General features: G+C 34.4%; 1 protein-coding gene and 1 long non-coding RNA gene across 4 annotated transcripts in view; one reads left to right on the forward strand and one right to left on the reverse strand.

The window, feature by feature from the left end:
* Nucleotides 1-1,331: 1,331 nt before the first annotated feature.
* CHL1 (cell adhesion molecule L1 like) overlaps nucleotides 1,332-23,055 on the forward strand; it is a 98,463-nt gene continuing 76,739 nt past the window's right edge. For 2 of the 3 annotated variants that reach the window (XM_040246386.1, XM_040246387.1), the window contains exons 1-5: nucleotides 1,333-1,591; nucleotides 6,443-6,548; nucleotides 9,640-9,827; nucleotides 21,150-21,272; nucleotides 22,301-22,471. In XM_040246386.1, coding sequence (XP_040102320.1) covers nucleotides 1,501-1,591; nucleotides 6,443-6,548; nucleotides 9,640-9,827; nucleotides 21,150-21,272; nucleotides 22,301-22,471 — 679 coding nt within the window. In that variant the 5' untranslated portion in view covers nucleotides 1,333-1,500. Of the gene's footprint in view, nucleotides 1,592-6,442; nucleotides 6,549-9,639; nucleotides 9,828-21,149; nucleotides 21,273-22,300; nucleotides 22,472-23,055 lie in introns of all 3 variants that reach the window. The other variant, XM_040246388.1, reaches the window with a different exon arrangement.
* Nucleotides 4,862-23,055, reverse strand: part of LOC120867932 — a 383,141-nt gene continuing 364,947 nt past the window's right edge. The window contains exon 5 of the long non-coding RNA XR_005722077.1: nucleotides 4,862-4,898. This is a non-coding gene — a long non-coding RNA (uncharacterized LOC120867932). The remainder of the gene's footprint in view (nucleotides 4,899-23,055) is intronic.

Raw genomic sequence — 23,055 nt, forward strand, 5'->3', positions numbered from 1 at the left:
CCACTTGTCTTCACATTCCAGGATGTCTGGCTCTAGGTGAGTGATCACACCATTGTGGTTATCTGGGTCATGAAGATCTTTTTTGTACTGTTCTTCTGTGTATTCTTGCTACTTTTTTTTTTTTTTTTGCCACCTTTTCTTAATGTCTTCTGCTTCTGTTAGGTCCATACTGTTTCTGTCCTTTGTTTTGCCCATCTTTGCATGAAGTGTTCCCTTGATCTCTCTAGTTTTCTTGAAGAGATCTCTAGTCTTTCACATTTTATTGTTTTCCTCTATTTCTTTGCATTGATCCCTGAGGAAGGCTTTCTTATCTCTCCTTGATATTCTTTGGAACTCTGCGTTCAGATGCTTATATCTTTCCTTTCCTCTTCTGCCTTCCACTTCTCTTCTTTTCTCTGCTCTTTGTAAGGCCTCCTTAGACAACCATTTGCCTTTTTGCATTTCTCTTTCTTGGGGATGGCTTTGTCACTGCTTCCTGTACAGTGTCAAGAACCTCCATCCATAGCTCTTCAGGTAGTCTGTCTACCAAATCTTATCCCTTGAATCTGTTTGTCACTTCCACTGAATAATCATAAGGGATTTGATTTAGGTCATCCCTGAATGGTCTAGTGGTATCATAAAACAGTACATTATTATAAACTATTAAATAATAATATATAATATATTATAAATATTATATAATTAAATAATATAGAATAGTAAAGTATAATAAAACAGTACATGATAAATAATGTTTGAATATCTATTATCAAGTTTCAGAATAAAAATGAAATCACAAGAGAAAGGAGAAATTTATATTTTAACCCTTATATTTCTGTCAACAATGGAATGAATAAACTTTTTGCTGAAGTGGAAATTAACTGATGCTCTTATGTTTTATTGAGGCAAGTCTAGATTCATGAATTTTAGTTGTAGTGGCTGATGCTTATCCATTCATTCTTCTTTATTCCCTTCCCTGTATCCTGCTATTTACTTTCTATTAGTGTGATAATTTTGAACATGAAAAGTTCTTTTGCCAGGGAAATAAAATATTAAATTTCTGACAGTGAACAACTCAAATGAGGTTAAATGCTTAAAATAAAGATTGAAAAAGAGTCACCTTTTGAAAGAAATTACCTAACTGAAGTTACTCTCAAAGCCACTGACATTCATTAGAGTGTACTAGAGTACATTCCAAGTAAAATTTCCTCTGATCAAAAAAAAAATTATGGGAGTAGTTTATGGTTTACCATATCAACTATCCTTTATTTTAAATACAAAGAGGAAAAACTTACATTTGTATGCAGTTACTTGAGAACAGTTTCATAAAGAGGAAATTATTGCCAACAGAAAAATATATTCAACTTCTGTTGACCATTTACAGTACATGAGCTTAGAGTATGTGTTACTGTTTTGTTTGTTTGTTTCCAGGTTTGTTTGTTTGTAACCAGCTTCCGATCAAGAGTAAGAAAAGACATTACAATTTTCATTCTTTCTGGGCTGCCTTCTTCCTGAAGAGCAATGGAGGTATTGTTAAATGGAAGAGGATTAATCACATCTCTAATTTTCTTCCTGTTAAAATTCTCAACAGCTGTTGATATACCACTTTCAGGTAAAGTGACAATATTCAATACCTACTTTGAAAGTCCATATTTGCATTTTGATTTTCAAGTTGAATAATTATGTATTAAACATGTGATTTTTCTGCCATTTTTCTACCAGTCTTACAGCAATCTACATGGAATTCATGTTCTCCTTTTAAATTTTTGAGAAGGCTTATACTTGGCTGCTTGCTGTAATTAATTATTTTGCAGCTCAGGCTTTTATACTTTTAGGCAAACTTGGCACATGACAAGAAATATAACCTATAGATCAGGTGGTATTTTACCATGTAAGGTAATCTGCAATATTAGCAACAGTTATTTCTTTTATGTGTTTGATTATTTATTTTAGAGAGAGTTGTGACTCAGAAGTTAATGGCATTCAACCAATCAGGACAAAAGAGGAGCTGAATGAACTTTGTATTGTTTTTCACAATAATGATCTATTCAAGAATGAAAATACTTAGAAAAATATTGAAAATGCATTTTCATAGTACACAACTAAAAGTGTAATATAATACCTCTGCAAATTTTAAGCATTCTATGGGGTGAATTCATATCAAAATGTTAGTCATTTTGGGGGTATATGTATCTTAGCATATGTTGGTATCAATAAAAATGGATGTAAATCTTTAACCATTATAAATCAACTTGAACAAGTTATAGTAACTAGAAGTTGAAAAATACTTGGAAACACAATTTATGTAATAATGTATCAAGTATTTAAAGTATAGTTTAGGATAATTTCTCTTGTTTATAAGCACTTGGGATTATTTACATATTTTTATCCATACAGTTCAAGTATTGATACCTACTGTCTTCTTTTATACCTAATTTGGAGAGTCATAATATAAGATATATTGATCATTATAATCTTAGCATGGGAAATATTCTTTGCAGATCATGTAAACTTCAAAGGATTAGTCTTGACCTCAGACTTGTTGTACAGATGTACAAATTTAAAGTTCTATTTTATTCAAAGTGAAAATCTGTTAGCCTACACATCGTATATATTGGCCTATATGTACAAACACTGGGTGAAAACCTGAAATAATACATCTTTGTTGATTCTTTGGGTTTGAATATGCAGTGCCAAATTAAGCGCAAGGTTCTTAGTGATCCTTATGGAAAAGAGATTAATAATTACATTTTCTTCCCAGTAGTGCCAAAGATGTACTAGGATTCCTGATTCAGATTTCTGAGCAGAGACTATACATTTTCTTCCATCTTTTCTCATTTAGTTCATCAGTGGTGATAGGAAATTTTGTATTAGTACATAAGACACATTTTTAAAAATTTCTGGTTGTCTCAGTTACTTATGCATTTTCATACTGTAATGTCCTTAGACAACAATTGTTATAAAATATTAATGACATGTTTTCAGAACATCTGAAAATTACCCATTTATTTCAGTACTCTAGAGCTCTCATTGGCAAATGAAGTAAGGCAGGTATTCAGTTTGAATGTCAACGAGTCTGGTGTCTCTGTAATTGGCCTAATTATGGAGGAAAAGATTTATAATGTAGAATATATATTCTTATAAATACCCAAAGGTTATTAGCTTCATTCCCTGAATAATTAGTTATAGCTGAGACTTTACAACCTTAGCAAATTTAACAAAGAATAATGTTCTAATAAACAAGTTGTTCACAAGTTACTAGCTGATATCTTAGGGACCATTGCTATTGTGCATCACTCCTCATCATTTATAACTGTAATAACATTTAAATAATAGGAATTTGCAATATGCTCAAGACCTGCTCTACACAGAAAGAGGTGGTAGTCAGAACCAAGTAAATGTCAGTGAAGATTTGAATGTTTTCCACGTGTTATTAAAGTGTTTATAAATGTCCAGTTGGATAAAGCCTGAACTTGGGCTAATGCCACTAAACTGGTAAAATTCAATTATCAGATTCATTAAGCAAAAGTAAAGAATTTTAGAATTGGAAATGGCTGAGTTGTTATGCTAGGCTGGCCATTGGTGTTCAAAATGTGGTTCATGGACCACTCAGAGTCACAGAGATTTGTTCAGGCAGTCCATTTGATCAAATGTTTCATAATAATACCAAGATGTCACTTTTTACTTTTCCACCATGTTGATGTTCCACTATGCACTGATGTTGCAAAAGCAATGGTGCTAAACAGGCACTTTCCCAGCATAGATCAAGGCATTGGCACCAAACTTATGGAATTCCCAGGACCATATACTTACACTAAAATAACAACAACAAAAAATCTTAAAAAAAAAAAACACCAAAAAGTAAAGTTTTGCTTAAGACTGTCTTCATTGAAACAGTTAAGTGTTATTGATTTTATTAAATCTTCATCCTTGAGTACATTCTTCTTAATATTCTGTAGGATGAATTTGGAAATAAATATAAAATAATTCTGCTATGTAACGAAGTACTATGACAGTCTGTCTTCCTAGATTGTGTCATTATGTGAGTGCCAAGCCAGATATCATTTTTACTGATAGAAAAAATGGATTACTTTGATGGATATTTTCCCCAAAATGAATCATGGGAGCTTGTCACTTCAACAGAAATAACTGATAAAATATATATTATCAATGATAAAATATGAGCGTTTAGGCACATATTAGAATTGTGGAAAGCTTGTATCCTCTACTGTGAGACTGACAGCATCTCCACATTTAAGGCATTTCTAAGATCAGTGATATTAACAAATGTGAAATTTTAATATTGTGTAATGACATGTGTCAGTATTTGGAAGATTTATATAACTCAGTTAACTGATAGTTTTTCCAGATGAATATTACATGTCACAAAAACATGCATGATTTAAAAAGCACCTGTGGATAAAACATTTTAATATGACAGAATATGAAAATATATCCACAGGGTTTCCGATTTCATATTGCAAGAAACCTTTAAGAAACTATGCTTGGTGAGTTTTGGGGTACTATCCAAAAACAGTGCACACAGAAATCAGAAAGTGAAAGTCACTCAGTCATGTCTGACTCTGAGGTCCCATGGAATGTAGTCCGTGGAATTCTCCAGGCCAGAATACTTTAGTGGGTAACCTTTCCCTTCTCCATGGGATCTTCCCAACTCAGGGATTGAACCCCAGTCTCCTGCGTTGCAGGCGGATTCTTTACCTGCCGAGCCACAAGGGAAGCACACAAAAATCAGAAAGAACTATAAAATATCTCAGCCTTTTTTTAGGTACACATCTATGTAAGGTTGGCTCTTCTTCATTTATTGCAATGAAACATAACATATGGGATACAGAAGTTGATAGAATCCAGCCGTTGTCCATTAAGATATTAGAGATTTGTAATAATGTAAAACAATGCCACTTTTCTAACTATATTCAGTATTTTTGATAAAATGTTATTTACTTTAACAAATAATAGGATTCTTTTAGTGAATAAATATTTAGAAGATTTTTCACTTTTAATTCTAATATGGTAAATATTGTTAAATACAACCTACCTTTACAAAACCACTTGAAGATAAAATATTTAAGAATGCAAAGGGATCCAATGACCAAGAAGTCTGTTCACTTGGCTTGAGTCTCTAATTTTACAAATGGGAAAAGTAGAGTGTGGCTCTGGGCCTGGCTTAGGATCACAGAGTTTGGGGCCTCTTTGTATCCACTGTGGAATACCACCTGTGTGTGTCACACTCAGAAACTGCTTTTTCAGAGCCTATTTGCCAAAGTCAGATTTCAGCTACTGAACCATTTATACTTTCTTAGGAATTCAATCCTGTTTTCTTACAGAGCTTGTTACAAATGTACTAAAATTATAGTTTCTTCCTTTGAAAGCTATTGAATGCTCTATGACAGATTTTTAATGTATATCATGATTGGTGTCCTGTTTTAAAACTTAATCCAAGTTTGAAACTTCAGGATTCGGACATTTATTTTATGGTCATAATTCTCAGAAATGCCATCCCTTTGCTTGAATTGGTGAGATACAAAGCTATCCTCTACTTTTTAAATTTGTCTGGAAGGTATTTAACATGTCAAAATGAAAAAAAAAAAAAACCCATCACAAGTTGAAGGAATATCTGAATTTGAGGAATCCTCTTTAAAGAAACTGTTATATATTAGCTATCATTTTCATCCTAACGATCATTAGTGTTAAATTCTATAAGGAGGAGAATACCCTCAAGTTCCCAAGGTGGCAAAATATATTTAAAAATTTATAAATTGGAAGTGACAAATGAAAATCAAGCTCAGGGGAAATATAACAAAATTAATAAATGGAAATAAAACTAAAGAGGAGGGGGTTATTTTTTGGTAATAATTAGCAAAATGTTTTATCATTTTAGAACGCTGTTATTCATTCATGGCATGGCTGTGGGAAACTGCTATACTCATAGGTTGTTTGTGGTAAATATCCTCTTAGAGATGGTTACATTTATCCAGGGTCATTACGATTAGTATCCATGCCTAGAAATTTATCACAGGTAACTAATTCAATAAAGGAAAAATCTATATACTTAAGGAATGAAGAAATAGTATAATTTCCAAAAATAAAATTATTAGCTAAGTTATCAAATATGGTCAATGACCAAATATTGTCAATTGTCAATGACCAAACCAAGTAAAACTGCATAAACACATCAACATAGATGAAATGCCAATATAAGTTGGATGTTTTAAAATTACATTGTTACATGATTGTGGGTTTATAAAAACATATGACAACATAAATGGATGCAGTGAAGTATATTCCCTAGAGCTAACTACATTTTGCAAAGAGGAAGCCAGATTTGTTCTCTGGTTGTACTTACTAATATAGAAAATGTGTTTAAATTATTTTTGTTGTAGCTAAACTAATTTCAACCAGTTTTTGGAGAGCACATTATTTAAATACTTATTTTAATATTTAGTTCAACAGGTTCCAACAATCGTGAAGCAGTCAACAGTGCAAGTTGCCTTTCCTTTCGATGAGTATTTTCAAATTGAATGTGTAGCTAAAGGAAATCCAGAACCAAAGTGAGTATTTTTTTCAAACTAAGTAGTTGTTTAAAATTATACAATCCTTTATACTGAATTTTATTCTAATCTTTATAAGCTTGCTAAACTGCTAAGTCACTTAAATCTACACATTATTGAAAGTAAAAATTTCCAAGTGAATGATAGCTATGTCTACAAAATCAATGCTTGGTTATTTTATGCATGTTCTTTTGCCAGCTAAAATTATTTTTATCATAAATCATCTTATGTTAAATATTTACATAGGCTTTGGCATTGTAGAAACATGCACTGATTATTTATGAGTGAACAAGCTACACAGATAACAGAAAATACTTTATTCTATTTATTGAAAGGTGGCATTTATTAAATGAAAATATATTTATAAATGTTATTCTATACATATTTATTATTGCATGTCTTAATTGTGACACATATATTCAGTGAATAGGTTGTTACTTGATATTTTTAACTTTGTTATAGAGATGTTAACTCAGATGGCAAAATAAAAATGACATGGTATATTTTATCTAGTATTTTATTATTAATGACAAAATTGTTACTATAGGTAATTATAATCTCTGAAAGTTTTTTCTAAGTACCTACTAGTTTGGAGAGAAAGAACTGTGTGAGTACTGAAATTAAAGAGGAAAAGATATGAAGAGAATTCAAGATTTTAAAGTTCTAAATGATTCTAGAATGATAAGCAAACCTACAGACTTTCATTGATTTACCTGATCATTTTACATCCATTAAAGATGAAAGAATGGAATTAATTATTTTAAATTGTGTTGTGAATAACATTTTTATTGCCTGATAATTTGATATTTTAAAAATTATTAGTGAATCATTAGCATTCTTAATTGTCATTTTTCTGTCTTTTACCAACTGTAATATAATTCATATATGTGAATATGGATAACTTATAATGGAATAAAGGAGAATGTATTAATCACTGCAAATATGGATCAATCAATATTATTATATATAAATATTGGTTAACTTAATTATATCAAGAGATACACCATACAATCATGGGAGATGATTAATGATGTTATATTTATCATGTCAATATCCAGTATCAAGTTTAATTATGAACTACTAATTCAGAATCATGAATAGAGTACCTGCTATTAACATTATTTATTCTTAAGTCATATCTAATATAGTTATGTAAGAATCTTTTAACAACTCTAGATATGGAAAGAATATTTAATACTACATTATTATTATACTACATTATTAATACTACATTATTATTATCTTTATTAGATAATTGATATTCTATCTGAAAACTCAATAAAATTCAATGGACAAAAATAAAATTTTATACATATGAAATAAGTGGTCAGTTTTTCTTTTTTTAAAAGTATAGTTAAATGCCTTATTATATAAAACAGAAAATAATTAGAAAACAAGAAAGGAAAAAAATCCCATCATAATAGTAAAAGGAACAACTCCAGAAATTCCATTTGTTAGTAACAGCAATATCACTGAAAGTGATAGCAAAAACTACATAGCATCAATTATGTAGCATGTATACTGGGTAGCAGGTTTAGAGAAACCTTGAATGAATGAAAAGATGCAGCATGGAGCAAATCGGAAGTGTTTCATTTTGAATATACAGAGGTATCCTAGTCAAGGTATTAGAATTTTAAAGAAAAGATTCTATACGTTATTTGCACCTAAAACCAAAAAGATATGAAAGATGCAGAGAAAAAAGAAGTAAGAGAAGTTGTCAGGAGACAGGCATGCTCCTAAGAAAATTGTGTCTCATAAGATTTTGCTATTCTTTTTGAACAAGTGTCAGACTGTGTTCCTGAAACGTATTCAAATTGGTGTGCATTATTAATATATAGAATAAGATCTAATTGGGAAGTCACTATATATCTATTAGATTTTTAAAGATTAAAAACAAAAAAAAACCTTTTTATAACCATGTCCATAGAATGGATACTGTTACATATGGGAGTGGGAATTGTCTATGTTTTTTCTGGAATATAATTCTTCAGTGCTTATCAAAAGTGATGAAATATTTCTTATATTATGGGTTTATCAATCTCACTTTTAAGGAATTACCATAATAAAATATTTGTAAAATTACCACCCAAAATAAATATGTAGAGTTTTTGTAACAATATTGTTCATAAAAGAGAAAAAGTGAAAATGGTTAGATAAATTAATTAGGGGCCATAAGACAGAAGATAATATAGTCATAAAATCTATCTTTAGAGCATTGCAATAATTGGAAAAACTTAAATGGAAAAATTATACATTCACTGTGGTCTCAATTATGTTACAAATATGTCTAAAAATATTGATAGACTATATAACCCAATTTGATAATAATTGCTTGTGTGTTTTTGAATTTTGAGTGCGCTCTTCTCAAATATACACATACACACACATATATGGACATACTGTATACTTATATTTTTTAGTCTCCAAATACTGTAATGTCTGAAATATTAGTAAAGATCCTACATTATCCTTTCAATTGGATAAGTTTTAAAATATATCTTTAATTTTAAAAGAACAAAATGAAACCTATCTTTTTTTCCCCTTCCAATTGTCACAGCTTTTTCATGGCTTGTGTCTCAGTCAGTTCTGGCTGCTACAATAAAGATGTCATGGAATGAATGGCTTAAACAACAGACACATATTTCTCACAGCTCTGGTGGTGAGAAGACCAAGACCAAGTCACTGACAGATTTAGTATCACTGGCAGCTTTGGTGTCTGGTGATGACCTGCTTTCTGTTGACAGCCAGTCGTCGTCTTGTAACCTCACATGACAGAAGGGAGCAAGAATGGGCATGACATAATCACCTCTCCAACGCCCTACTCTCAGATACTATTACAATATATTGGGAAATAGACTTCAACATACGAATTTTAGGGAGACATAAACATTAAGTCTATAGCAGTTTATAAGATTTCTCAGATTATTTTAGATACCTTTTTGTATTGTTACATTCAGTTAAATAGATGTGTGTGTATATATATATATATACTTTTTATTTTAAAATGTCTCAGTTTTCTTATTTCTGTATATTTATTTGTAAATAAGTTATGATTTTTTTCAGGGTTGCTAACTTTAGTTTTGTCTTACAGATTCTTGTGGAATAAGGATGACAAGCCTTTTAATCTCTCTGACCCTCGGATAATTGTATCTAACAATGGGGGGACTTTCAGGATACCAAATGATGGGCACATATCTCACTTTCAAGGAAAATACCGCTGCTTTGCTTCTAATAAGCTGGGGATTGCTATGTCAGAAGAAATCGAGTTTATAGTTCCTAGTAAGTATTTCGGTGCTTCCCAGGTGGCTCAGTGGTAAATAATCTGCTTGCCAATGCAGGAGACGTGGGTTCAGTCCTGGTTGGGGAAGATCCCCTAGAGAAGGAAATGGCAACCCACTCCAGTATTCTTGCCTGGAGAATTCCATGGAGAGAGGAATCTGGCTGGGCTACAGTCCATGGGGTAGCAAAAGAGTCATACACAACTTAGCATCTAAATAGCAGCAGCAACAGTAAGTATTACAAGGGAGATTTCATTTAATATTTTAGTGAAGTTTAGTAGGAGTTCTAGGTTGCAATGAAATAAGATTATTAATTTAATCAGCTTATAATTGCCTTATATTTTATTTATAAGAGAAATTATCTTCCAGGTTTTGATATTTAGAAGTTAATGACCTTGAAAGCAACATACTTTTGCTGTATTTCACTAATGATACATGTAACATGAGGAAAAATAGTATTTGTTTTGTTCATCCAATGAAGTTAAATATATTAGTTAGATTTGGTTAGGTTATGCTGCAGTCATAAGTAATCCCCAAGCCCTTGTGTTAATACAGGGTTGTTCCTTGATGAGGCAGTTTGCTGTAGTTCTGGCAGCTCTTCAGAGCAACAGTTCTCCATGTAGCTTTTCAGAGATCCTAACTGATGGATATACCATCATCCTATCTCTGCACCATGTGAAACTTGTACCATCTGGAGCAGAGAGTTGGGGTATAGAACACTGCTTCCCACAAGAAGTTACACAGGCAGCTTCTACTCACCTTGTTAGATGGGGCAAAGCAAATGGCATACCCCCACCTAACCTCATTATGAGTGCCCAGTGATATTAGTATATGTTAGTAATATCTTCCATAGATCATAACCATGGGAAACTACAAGTTCCCTTACCATTAAAGCTGTTATTTATCAATAATTATCCCCAAGAGTAAGCAAATTCTTTATTACCAGATCTGATCTCTGTAGCATGGGATCTCTGATGACTGACGTTCACATTTGGTCATTTATTTTCCTGAATTTTAAGATATCCAACACTTCTTGATTCTAACCAAAGGCTTTGAAGAAAAAATTCTTGGATATAAAACTGCTGAGAGGTTCTATTTTGCAATTTCTTCTTGCAGAGTTCTAGACCTTTCAGGATATGGACACCTTATGCTGGGGGAGTAGAATGTACACAAACCTGGGGAGAACAAATAATGAAAAACGTGTGTGTTATCCTTGAAGCTGGAACAGGAAACTGGGTTTAAATTTTTTTAAGTTTTCTGTATTGTTCTAGAGGAGAGGCTATAACTCAAATTTAAAATCTTAACAAGTATATGTCTTAAAATGTATAGAATAGTTACAGGATACATATAGAACAAAATATGAGTGATTATGAAACTCTGGTATCAAGAAGAAAAAGAAAAAGGAGAGGAAAAAAACTATAGAAATCTAAACATATCATTAATTAAAGATGAAAGTAAACTAAAAGCTCCAAAATTTAAAAAGTTATAAGCTGTTTACCACATTACACATCTAAATCATGAGCAAATAGTATTGTTGAAACTAAAAGGGGGAAAAGATGTTCCATCTTTTTAATAGATAAATAGATATCTTAAATACTGTTCACAAGAAAGGTACATATGGCTCTATTAATATCAATCAAAATAGACTTTATTTTATAAAGGCTCCCTGGAGATGAATGTACCAGGCATATGTAATATGAAGGTGTATGGAGAAGAAATAGAAGGTACAAGGAGAAATAGACAAATCTACCATAGTGATGGAAGATGTTCACATGTGTGTTTCATTATTTGGGAGCTCAAGCAGAGGAAACATTAGAAAAGCACATGGAGGATTTAAAGAACCCAATCACAAACTCTAGCTAATAAGCATGTTTAGAACATTATACCTGAAACTGCAGAGTGTTTTTCAGTATTTGATGATAACGTTAGCTATGAAGTAAATATGACCAAAATACAGTTGAGAAATGGGTATTTTAAAAATAATCCAGAAAAAACATTACCAATGAATATAACTGAAGATGATGTTAATGTATTTACAAATAATTTTACAGACCTCTAAGTTGGAGAAAAGACCCTGATGCTGGGAAAGATTGAAGGCAGGAGAAGGGGATGACACAGGATGAGTTGGATGGCATCACCAACTCAATGGACATGGGTTTGTGTGGACTCTGGGAGTTGGTGATGGACAGGGAGGCCTGGTGTGCTACGGTTCATGGGGTCGCAAAGAGTTGGACACGACTGAGCGACTGAACTGAAATTGGAGAAGGAAATGGCAACCCAGTCCTGTATTCTTGCCTGGAGAATCCCATGGACAGAGAAGCCTGGCAGGCTATCATGCATGGGGTCGCAAAGAGTCAGACACAACTTAGCGACTAAACCACCACCACCAAATAAAGAGCAAAAAAGGAAGTGGCAAAAGATCTAGACTTGCACCTCAGACTGCAATGGCCAATACAAATATAAAAATGTGCTTCATATAATTAGCAATCGGAAATAGATCTGTGGTAACCTAAATAATACAAGCATTTGATTCCTGCAAAATTGGGAAATACAGCAGAGTCTGAAAGTAGGTAGCAGTTTTAGGTGGGACTTTGTGGCCAGCATAACAGGTATCCACTGTGGAGAGTCCAGTTTACTGCTTGGACTGTGGAGGATATTGGTCGCTGCCTACTTAGTTAAAGATACTCTCTCCAGTGACCCAGAAATTCCTCTTCTTTGCTCATGTCCATGTGTCCCTTACCTGTGAGCACCAGGAATAGCTGTGGCAGCATTGTTTGTGTTTTAGAAATATACTGAACAAAAACACAAGTTCATTTGTGATATAATGAAATAAATGTGGCATATTCATACAAAAATTACTCAGCAGTGAAGACTGATGAACCTTAGAGATGTGTTGAACAATGAAAGCAAATCTCTAAAAGAAACATAAAATGTGACTTCATTTATGTAAGGTCAGTATATGTAAAAATTAATACAATATTGTTTAGGATTATCATTTCATATGCTAAAATCATAATGCAGAACAAGAGAATGATGAAAACAAAATTTAGGATGGTAGTTACCTCTAACGGGATGTGGCACAGGTGGGATCTACACCAAATAGAAAGGTGACAGTGCTTTTATGTTTCTCTGACGATGGGTGGTGGGTCAAGAGTGTTGCATTTCTTTCTTTTTATTCTTTACATTTATTTTATGTGGTCTTTATATATACAGAATTAATTAGTATGTAGAATACTGATTTGTCTTAGACATACTGAATTATTAAGTGTGATGTTAAAGCGTAGTAGTGGGCACAGTAGTGACGTACAGACTTGAAAATTTGCCTCTGGAGTTTGGGTTTAAAATGACGTTAGAGAATGTTCATGAATTCTGGGTCAGAAAACTGTAATCAAGAATCATAAAATCACATAGATATAATTAACTATACAGCTATAGTCATAGTTCTATATTATAGATTATATTATAAACTATAATATAGTGTATAATATAGATAAGTATATAATATAATTAACTGAAATAAGATGAGGAAGTAGGAGACAGAGGGAGAGGAAAGGAAGATATAAAAAAAATCTGTTGTACAAGACAAGGCATTAGGGTGATCCCTAACCTGAATTCTAGTGGTTGCTATGGAGACACAAAGGAACAGGCAGTTGCTAGACCTATAGCAGAGAAATGGCACATTTTATTATAAGGTTCTACAATTAAAGGATTTTGAAAAGAAAATGTTCTCTGTCATTATCAAAGCAGACCAAGTGAAGGCATGAAAAATGTAAGGGTAATTCTGGCCAGAATTGGCTAGTATTGTAATTAAGAGATGAGAGTTGAATCTGAGCTATGTAGTGGATAATTGTGCCCTTTTTTCTGCTGCTGTAGAAAAGAGGAAAGTAAATTAGATTTCTCATGCATCATTCCCAGCTCTTCCTAAAATTACTTCATCATCTAATACCTTTCTGCAATTATTTATATGTTGAATAGGACCATCAGCCCAATTCTTAGGAGTTTATAAATCAGAGACCATTAAAGGCTTCCTACAAGTTTTATCAGTTGATTCTTCTCTTAAGGTGTAGAGAATTGATTCTTCATTTATATTACACTCTGTGATATGAGTTTTAAAGTTTGTAAAACATCAAAGTTTTAACTCTCATTTCTTAAACTTTTCTTTAAAACAAACCTAAAGGCTAGATTCTAAGTTTGAACATAGGTACAGTAGCTGAAGATCTGGTCATTACCCCTTACAGACAGAAAAATTTATATACTGTGTTTAGTTATCTACCCCGGTGGCTCAGAGGGTAAAGCGCCTGCCCGCAATGCAGGAGACCTGGGTTCGATCCATGGGTCGGGAAGTTCCCCTGGAGAAGGAAATGGCAACCCACTCCAGTATTCTTGCCTGGAGAATCCCATGGATGGAAGAGCCTGGTGGGCTACATTCCATGGGGTCGCAAAGAGTCGGACATGACTGAGCGAGCTCACTTAACAAAATTGCAGTTGATTTTGCCAGGGAAAGAGAGTAAAAGAAAAAATAAAACAACCAAATACAATGTTCTGCTCTCAAATATGGAGAAAATCATTCAACTGAATGGATTTTCCAAGATATGGCATGGTAAGTTAGGCCGTGAATTATTCAACAGATCTTCATTAAACTCCCTTCATCTGTCAGACACTTTTCTAGTAATTTGAGATACAGCAGTGAACAAAAGAAAGACTGTACCCAAGAAACCTAAATCCTGTGGGTGTGGTCAGTGAGTCTGGAGAGAAGGTAAGCTATTTTCTTGCCTTCATTATGACAGATATCAGTGAAGTTAGAATGATGCTGTCATTAATTCCATTTTGGCTGTTCAGTTTTATTTATCCTTAAGGCCACAGGTCAGCCTTCTCCACTTAACATTCTTAGTCTATCTTCAGTTCAGTTCGGTCGCTCAGTCGTGTCTGACTCTGCGACCCCATGAATCGCAGCATGCCAGGCCTCCTTGTCCATCACCAACTCCCAGAGTTCACTCAAACTCACGTCCATCCAGTCAATGATGCCATCCAGCCATCTCATCCTCTGTCGTCCCCTTCTCCTCCTGCCCCCAATCCCTCCTAGCATCAGGGTCTTTTCCAATGAGTCAACTCTTCGCATAAGGTGGCCAAAGTATTGGAGTTTCAGCTTCAGCATCAGTCCTTCCAATGAATATTCAGGACAGATTTCCTTTAGGATGGACTGGTTGGATCTCCTTGCAGTCCAAGGGACTCTCAAGAGTCTTCCCCAACACCACAGTTCAAAACCATCAATTCTTCAGCACTCAGCTTTCTTCACAGTCCAACTCTCACATCCATATATGAACACTGGAAAAACCATAGCTTTGACTGGACGGACCTTAGTCGGCCAAGTAATGTCTCTGCTTTTTAATATGCATCTAGGTTGGTCATAACTTTAGCCTATACTAATTTTTCTTATAGATTCTGTGTATTATTTACACATCATAAATTTTACCAGCTTATGTACACAGCAGTTTCTTTTATCATAAAAATTTTCAGTTCAACTATCATTAGAAGCCAGTATTAAAGATTAGGCGCTCTCTGTCCCCACGCCCAGGCGGTTGCCAGTCTGACACTTGTCTCTAGAAATGTTTTTTTCTGAATATTTCATGCAAATGAAATCATACAATATGTGATCTTTTCCACCTAGCTTCTTTCCACTTAGCCTGATTTTTGTGATTCATTCATGTTCTAGGATAAATCGGTAGTTTGTTCATTTTTATTGCTGAATAATTTCATATAATAATGATACAGATATATACCACATTTTGTTTATCCATTCACCAGTTGATGCCCATTTGGATTGTTTCTAACTTTGACTATTATAAAAAAAAATTAGTAATCACTAATGTTAGGAATATCCATGTGTAATTTCTGTGGAATTTTAAAAGCATTTTTTGTTGTTTGGAAGAGACTTTGACTGTCAAATATATTAACAGGATATTAAAGGCGAGAATGATATCATCCTGTCCTATTCGTTCTCTATATTGTCTTATAAATGCTGTGTGAATTCTTACTATCAGTGATTGATTTGCTGGCTAAAGATTAAAAGAATGAATAAAGGTAAAAATGCAGTATACGTTACTCATAAACTAATGCAAGGAATACCAGGTGTAGGGGTGAAATCATCTGTATATTGTTTTAATAGAAACTACCTAGAATTTCTAGTGTGCTGGGTTTCTACATGTGTATGAATTCCTCAGGTCAGTTTCCTTAAGACATATCTTGGCTATTTACTGCTCTAATTTGGGAAGGGTAGAAGAGCAAAAGTAGGGGTCCAGTGGTATACGCTAATTTCTTCTACTAATATATGCAAACTAATCTTAGGAGGATCAATTTGTTCAGTAGAGAGTGCAACTTAGAGTTTTAAAGGTTTAATTAAAGCCGAGGATTTTGCTCTCATGCGTCCCAGTATGTGAATGACTAGAATGAAATGGACTGCATTGGCTGTCCTTCCTTAGTGTGAATTCATTACCAGTTCATAGACTGAAAGGCAGTGCTATTTCTCTGTACTTCTAAGTGGGTTAATAGGGTACTCTACAGGAAATGGGAATCAATTAAATCTCTTTGCAGATAGAAACTGGAGTTCAGGGTGATACAGCATGTGAGCTCAGTGGCTTGCATTCATGATAATGATGCCAGACTGTCAGCAATTTGCTGAGCACATTCAAGGGAAATGGAAGGTACTCAAAAGCTCCCCAGGCCAGTCCTGTAAACAAAGTGAGAAGTCAAAATAGATAAAGCTCTTTGGTATAGGAAAGGGGACAGAATAATTCATTAAACAAACCATAGATTCTCTATAAGATACAGTCTTTCATCCCTCAGGCACCCTCCCTACTTTCTTTGATAAAGTAAATTCCAAATAGTTGAATGAAATGTAGAAGTTGTTATGATATAGGCTACATGAAGATCAAAAACAATAGCAAAGGAAAGGCCTTTGTCCCTTTGCCCATCTCTATACAGTGTGGCTGGGTTTACCATGTAAAGTGAAAATATTTGAATAAGAGCCACCATATTGAGTGATTTTTAAGTGCCCAACACTATGTTAATTGATTTATATGAAATAGTTTATTTAAACTTTGCCACAAATCAATGAATTAGGTGTCATGTCGAATTCCATTTTATGAATGAAGAAACTGAAACACATTAAGTAATGGGTTCAGGTCACATAGTAAGGGATGAAGCCAGGATTCAGCCCTAAGCAGCTGGCTCCAGAACACGTTTATATCCGATGCTACACAGTGTTGCCTATGCTTCGATTATTCTGTTAAAACATCCTCTGGATGAGCTAAAAAGTATTATCCTTCTTTGTTGAAAATAACCTTGGCAATAGGTTATCAGACTCAGAGAGAGATAGAGAATATAGGGAGATTTGATTTTTATTCTTTGGGTATCAGAGAAAAGATACTCTGTAGGTAACATAAAGATAATATGTAGGTAGTGTAACTTGGTAATGGTTAAGTCACCAGTACCTTTTCATTGATGTGGTTAGTCAGAATTACTTGTATTTCATTAAATTTCTCTGATGACATTTCATTACCAGTTCTTTACTGTTGGTTTCCATGTGGGACTGTGCAACTTGTCCTTAAGCCTCTGAGGGAGGCTTTTGAGGAGCCCAGAGAGACGAAATCCATGGGGTCGCGAAGAGTCGGACACGACTGAGCGACTTCACTTTCACTTTTCACTTTCATGCATTGGAGAAGGAAATGGCAACCCACTCGTGTTCTTGCCTGGAGAATCCCAGGGACGGGGGAGCCTGGTGGGCTGTCGTCTATGGGGTTGCACAGAGTTGGACACGACTGAAGCGACTTAGCAGCAGTAGCAGAGAGATGAAATGAAAGGATTCTAAGATACCAGAGAAAAGTAAAAAGGGGGCAGAGAAAGTAAGGATAGTGGTCTGAAGCAAAATAGCCAGTTAGTTTCAGTGTCCAGGCCAGAGCCGTTTATAGGCTAGTCTGTAGATAAAATTGTTTTTCACAAGTCTGCTATATTTGAAATATAAAGATGTTATTTTTTTTTTAGTATATTAGTTGAAAGAGTTAAGATGATGGGTTTCAAAATTAATTGTCAGTACCTCAAGTATAGAGCCCCTAGAGATTTTGTATTTGCAGGTTTGCTGTGTGTTGATAGCTTCAATAAGAAGACTGCTGCTAAGTTGCTTCAGTCGTGTCCAACTCTGTGCGACCCCATAGATGGTAGCCCACCAGGCTCCCTCGTTCCTGGGATTCTCCAGGCAAGAACACTGGACTGGGTTGCCATTTCCGTCTCCAATGCATGAAAGTGAAAAGTGAAAGTGAAGTCGCTCAGTCGTGTCCGACTCTTCGAGATCCCATGGACTGCAGCCTACCAGGCTCCTCCATCCGTGGGATTTTCCAGGCAAGAGTACTGGAGTTGGGGTGCCATTGCTAGCATGTAGCTAATTTGTCTCTCCGAAAGGCTTTTCATGCTAGGTGGGTTTTTAGGGAATTGGGCCCTTCGAGTTGTTACTAGAAGTTTGTCTGCTACACTGAATAATGAATGTGGAAGCCTATTGAAGAGTAGTAGAGGGATGGGTGCTATGCTTTGCTTGATTTTCTGATGAGGTAGACTGATAGGGACTAAATGTTTATGGCTTCATCTAGACTTGATATTATGGGATTTCCAAACATTCTTCAAATCCTGCTTAGGTAGATGCTAATGTAGACGTGGATGCTGATCCCTTTGCAAAGACACCATTCCATGATCAAGTCCAGTCACGATTAAGTGATACACAATTAAGTGATTTTGCTTTTGGTGTTAATAGAGCACTCATTTGAAATGTGTTCGTGAGCTCCAGCAGTGTAGTTGCCTCATACAAAAGAAAAATGACTGTTTACAATTCATGTTTTTAAAGTATTGCATCTGTCCAAACTCAACAATGCTAATGTTTATCACCAGAGAAATACAGTTAGCAGAAGTCATTGGTTGGAGTTAAATAGTCATTTTTTAAATTGAATTGAGGTAGATGTCATGCTTGCAGTTGTTATAATAATTAAATTTCACATTTATTTGTGGATGTTAAAATATTCACTTTTTTGCTTTGCATCAAATTTACAGTATAGTTTGAAAGTCAAAGAGTAAGATCTAAAAAAAACCTGACAAATTTATATCCTTTACAGTGTTTATTCTCAGGCATTAAATTATTAAATATATAAATATTCTTCCTAGTTTCCAGGTATTAATTTCACTCTTTGGTTACAGCTGTTCCAGATTTATGGTATGTGATAAACGCTTTGGTAGACTTCTAAATCTTATTTTATCTTTTTTATTATGAATGCCTTGGAAGCCAGTTGAGTAACATAGTTACACTTTTATAATTAGAATTTTATAATCTAGATTTAATTAATGCAAGGATGATAGTGCTTCACTGGCGATACTATCTGTTTGAATTATTAAATTTTTTCTGAAGAGACGGCTCTCCAATTAGGGCTTTATACAACTTAATTAGCGACTTTACATTAGATACCACCCAGGGAACTGTGTATTCATATTTGGCACTGTAAAGTTTGCTAGTTGCAAAACAGGATTACATGTGTCTTTCATTTCCTAATCTGTTTCCCTTCCTCTTTTGCTTCTATTATCTGAGTATAAAGAGATCTGTAAATAGATTCAATAACTACCAAACAACACTGCTAACTTCAATAACAATGAATACTGAGCTTTAGTTAGAGCGAGTTTCTCTAAACAAGTGATTTGAATTTGGAGCTTGGGGTACATACTAGTTCTGTAAGTTACTGCACTTTACTTGCGTAAGGTATATTTCTGCAAAATGACTTGTTTAACATTTGCTGTCAGTCAAAGCTAAGGCTTTACCAAATAGGTGGTACTGATAATTTATCAACAAGGTACATGTAGGGGATATACTCAGATGTTCTTCTGTCTTTTGTTGGAAGTTTCATTCTACCTAGAGCAAAAGCATGATCCTAAGATGGTTCAGTTCAGTCACTCATTCGTGTCCGACTCTTTGCAGTGCCATGGACTGCAGTGCGCCAGGCTTCCCTGTCCAACACCAACTCCCAGAGCTTGCTCAAACTCATATCTATCAAGCCTTAGCTTTGACTGACAGCAAATGTTATACAAATCATTTTGCAGAAAATATACCAAATTCGTGTCCAAGATGGTTCCTATGTCAAATTTTATTTCCAGGCTTGCCAGGAGAAATCTTAGAATGAGTTGACTACGAGGGAATCCACTGAGGACTGTCACATGCTAGTGCCTGTCTTTTGAACTGGCAAAGGCAGTGTAATAAAGACACTGCCCCCTGCGATGTTAAGCTGTGAAAGGTCCTTGAATTTAGACAAAAAGCAATTCACTGTAGCTAGTGCATCTATAATAAATGTCAGTGAGTTCCCTCAATCACTGAGGAGTTAGAGTAGGGGGTGGGGGTGAGGAGCAAGGGAACGGCACAAAGCTTCTCAAGAGGAAAATTGACAGTAAATGAATATATTTTTAGACTCTCAGGAATAATAATAATCTTTTGTGAGCCATATTTTAAGAATGAAATATAGAGATGGAAAACTGCTAATAAATTCCACCAGGTCAGGAAGGCTATAAATACCTCATATAAGACTTCTCTCTATCAAACCCTAAGTAATTCTGTAGTGCAGATGTACAAATAATGTTGAGGTGGAATATATTTTGAATATTCTTAAAACTTTTATAAATAACTTCATAAAATATCAAACTTCAATGTTGTATTTCAAATTCTGCACTGTTGTGACGAACATTCTCAGTAATTGCATTGACCTTTTTAGGGAATCGATTCCAGCATGGGAAAGAAACAATATTTTCAAATACTGCGAAGTCTCCTGTCCTACATCCATTTCATTTCACTTAAAATTTTATTTACCGGGAGTGATTCCACTGTGGATGGCTCTCTTTGCAACTTCTAGTGGTCATGTTTGGCTTTTTATTGTATTCATACCATTTTTTCCCCATGTGGGCTTTGAATTGTGTATTTTGTTTGATTATGATCTGAAGGGAATATTTGCCAGTCACATTCAAGGGTTTCAGAATAAAGCAAAAGACAGAAAATAAATATTTGCCTAAAAATAAATCACAACGTTTGGAGAAAAATGATACCAAATCTATGAAAACTTAAAACAAGCCACTCCTATGACTCAGAGCTTATACCTCTTCACTGAGAAATGTGCACAAGCATATTGTTGCCTTATTGATGTATGTTCCAATTTCTACAAGAATGCTTTAAGATAATACTTGTAACATTAAGCATTACTTGTAAGATTAAAATTTTTAAACGGTGTCTTTAAATTATGTTTTATATCAGATACTCCAAAATTTCCCAAAGAAAAAATTGACCCTCTTGAAGTGGAGGAAGGTGATCCAATTGTCCTTCCATGCAACCCTCCCAAAGGCCTGCCACCTTTACACATTTATTGGATGAATATTGGTGAGTAATGTTCTGTTCTATCAATAAGGGGGCATTTTAATTTCATGCATTGTGTCAAATGACAAACTCAAATGAAGGATACAAAATTAATATGAACTTATGAATGTGAAATCAAGTATAGTTTAAAAACTATTTCATCTATAGTCTGCTCTAAGTTCTAAATATACATGAAAGCACTAGAAAACCACTGAATATGTCTTGATTTTGTTATATCTGGAAAGAGTAGAGTCTGTTAATACGATACAGTATGTCAAATTGAGAATGGCTCGTGTCTGTGTTGCTAGCTTTATATTTCTCTTTTAATATGTTGCACCTACTTAATACAGTGATGCACAAATTATTAGTAGTATTAGAAATTAGTATTAACTTCTGTGTTTAATTTTCCAAAAGCTATTATCAGCTCTTGCATTGGGATTCCAGCTTCTTGTAAACCCTACCTCTGGCATGTGCCTTAGCAGGTCTATCTAAATCTTTTCTCGTTATGACCCACAGAGAAAAGTAATAATCGTACAGTATTTGGAAGAGAGCAAAAGAAGCTACTCTTGGTTGTAGCCAGAGTTTCAGATTCCATCCATCCTAGAACCTAACTAGGCTGCATCATGGCAGAGGGATTAATATCTCAAACACAATTTTGTGAAAATCTGTTTTTAACAAATATGATCCTAATATAATAAAAGTAATAATTAGGCCATTATCTCTTTGGACTAGTTTTCAAATAAGTCAGTGCAGACCCATAGAGCAGAAGTAGAATCCTAAATGGTCAGGAGAGGTCAAATGCCCAGACTAATTGTCCATCACGTACTTCAGTTAATGCTGATAAGTGCTCTCTCAATGATTTTCTTGTTGTTTTTTTGTGTTTTACTTCTCACTCACTAATTGCTTCTATAGTAAGACCAGACTTGGGAGGAATAAGAAGAGCCTACATGAAAAATAAAATAATATGAAAGAAAGGATAATGGGAAAAAAAAGGTGATGAGGCATAATAAAGGACAATTGCCCCTTTTAATGAAAAGGTATTTCTCTTCCAGAATTAGAACACATTAAGCAAGATGAGAGAGTATACATGAGCCAAAAGGGAGATCTCTACTTCGCAAATGTGGAGGAAAAGGACAGTCGGAACGATTACTGTTGCTTTGCTGCATTCCCGAGATTGAGGACTATTGTGCAGAAAATGCCAATGAAGCTAACAGTTAACAGTTGTAAGTTGAAATAATTTACTGTGCCAGCATGAATGTGGAAGACAAATGTGTCTGTAATTTTATTCTGGTTGAAGCCAGTTAAAGCTGGGTTGATATTTTCCAGCATTGTTTAGTTTAACTCTGGAGACTCCTTCCAGATGAAAGAAACATCTGCAGCTGCACATCGACAGTAGCTCTGTCTCCTGCAGCCAGAAAATCAAATCTCAGTTCACAGGAGAAGTGTATTTCACTTGATGACAGAGAGTCGAGTCACTTTCTTTGTGTGAAATACAGAACAAAATTCCAGGGTTTTCTCAGCAAGTCTCAGGCTCAGAATCTCTGTGATTTCGGATAAACTGGCAAGGCTGAACATGTGGGAGAAAAGAACAGAGTCAAAAACAACAAGAAGTAATATGATCATTTTTATCACATCAAATTTTTCTGTATTTCCCAAATTGGCAAAGTTATTTGAATTGCTTCTCTTTCCTATTTGATTCTGCAGATGGCATTCTGGGTTCTTAAATTTGAAAACTGTCATTATTAGTCGAAGAAATAACCAAGATTCAAAGGGCAGAGATAATCTCCAGAAATTCATTGACTGAATA

This window comes from Oryx dammah, unplaced genomic scaffold (assembly GCF_014754425.2).
Source record: "Oryx dammah isolate SB20612 unplaced genomic scaffold, SCBI_Odam_1.1 HiC_scaffold_9, whole genome shotgun sequence".
NCBI lineage: Eukaryota > Metazoa > Chordata > Mammalia > Artiodactyla > Bovidae > Oryx > Oryx dammah.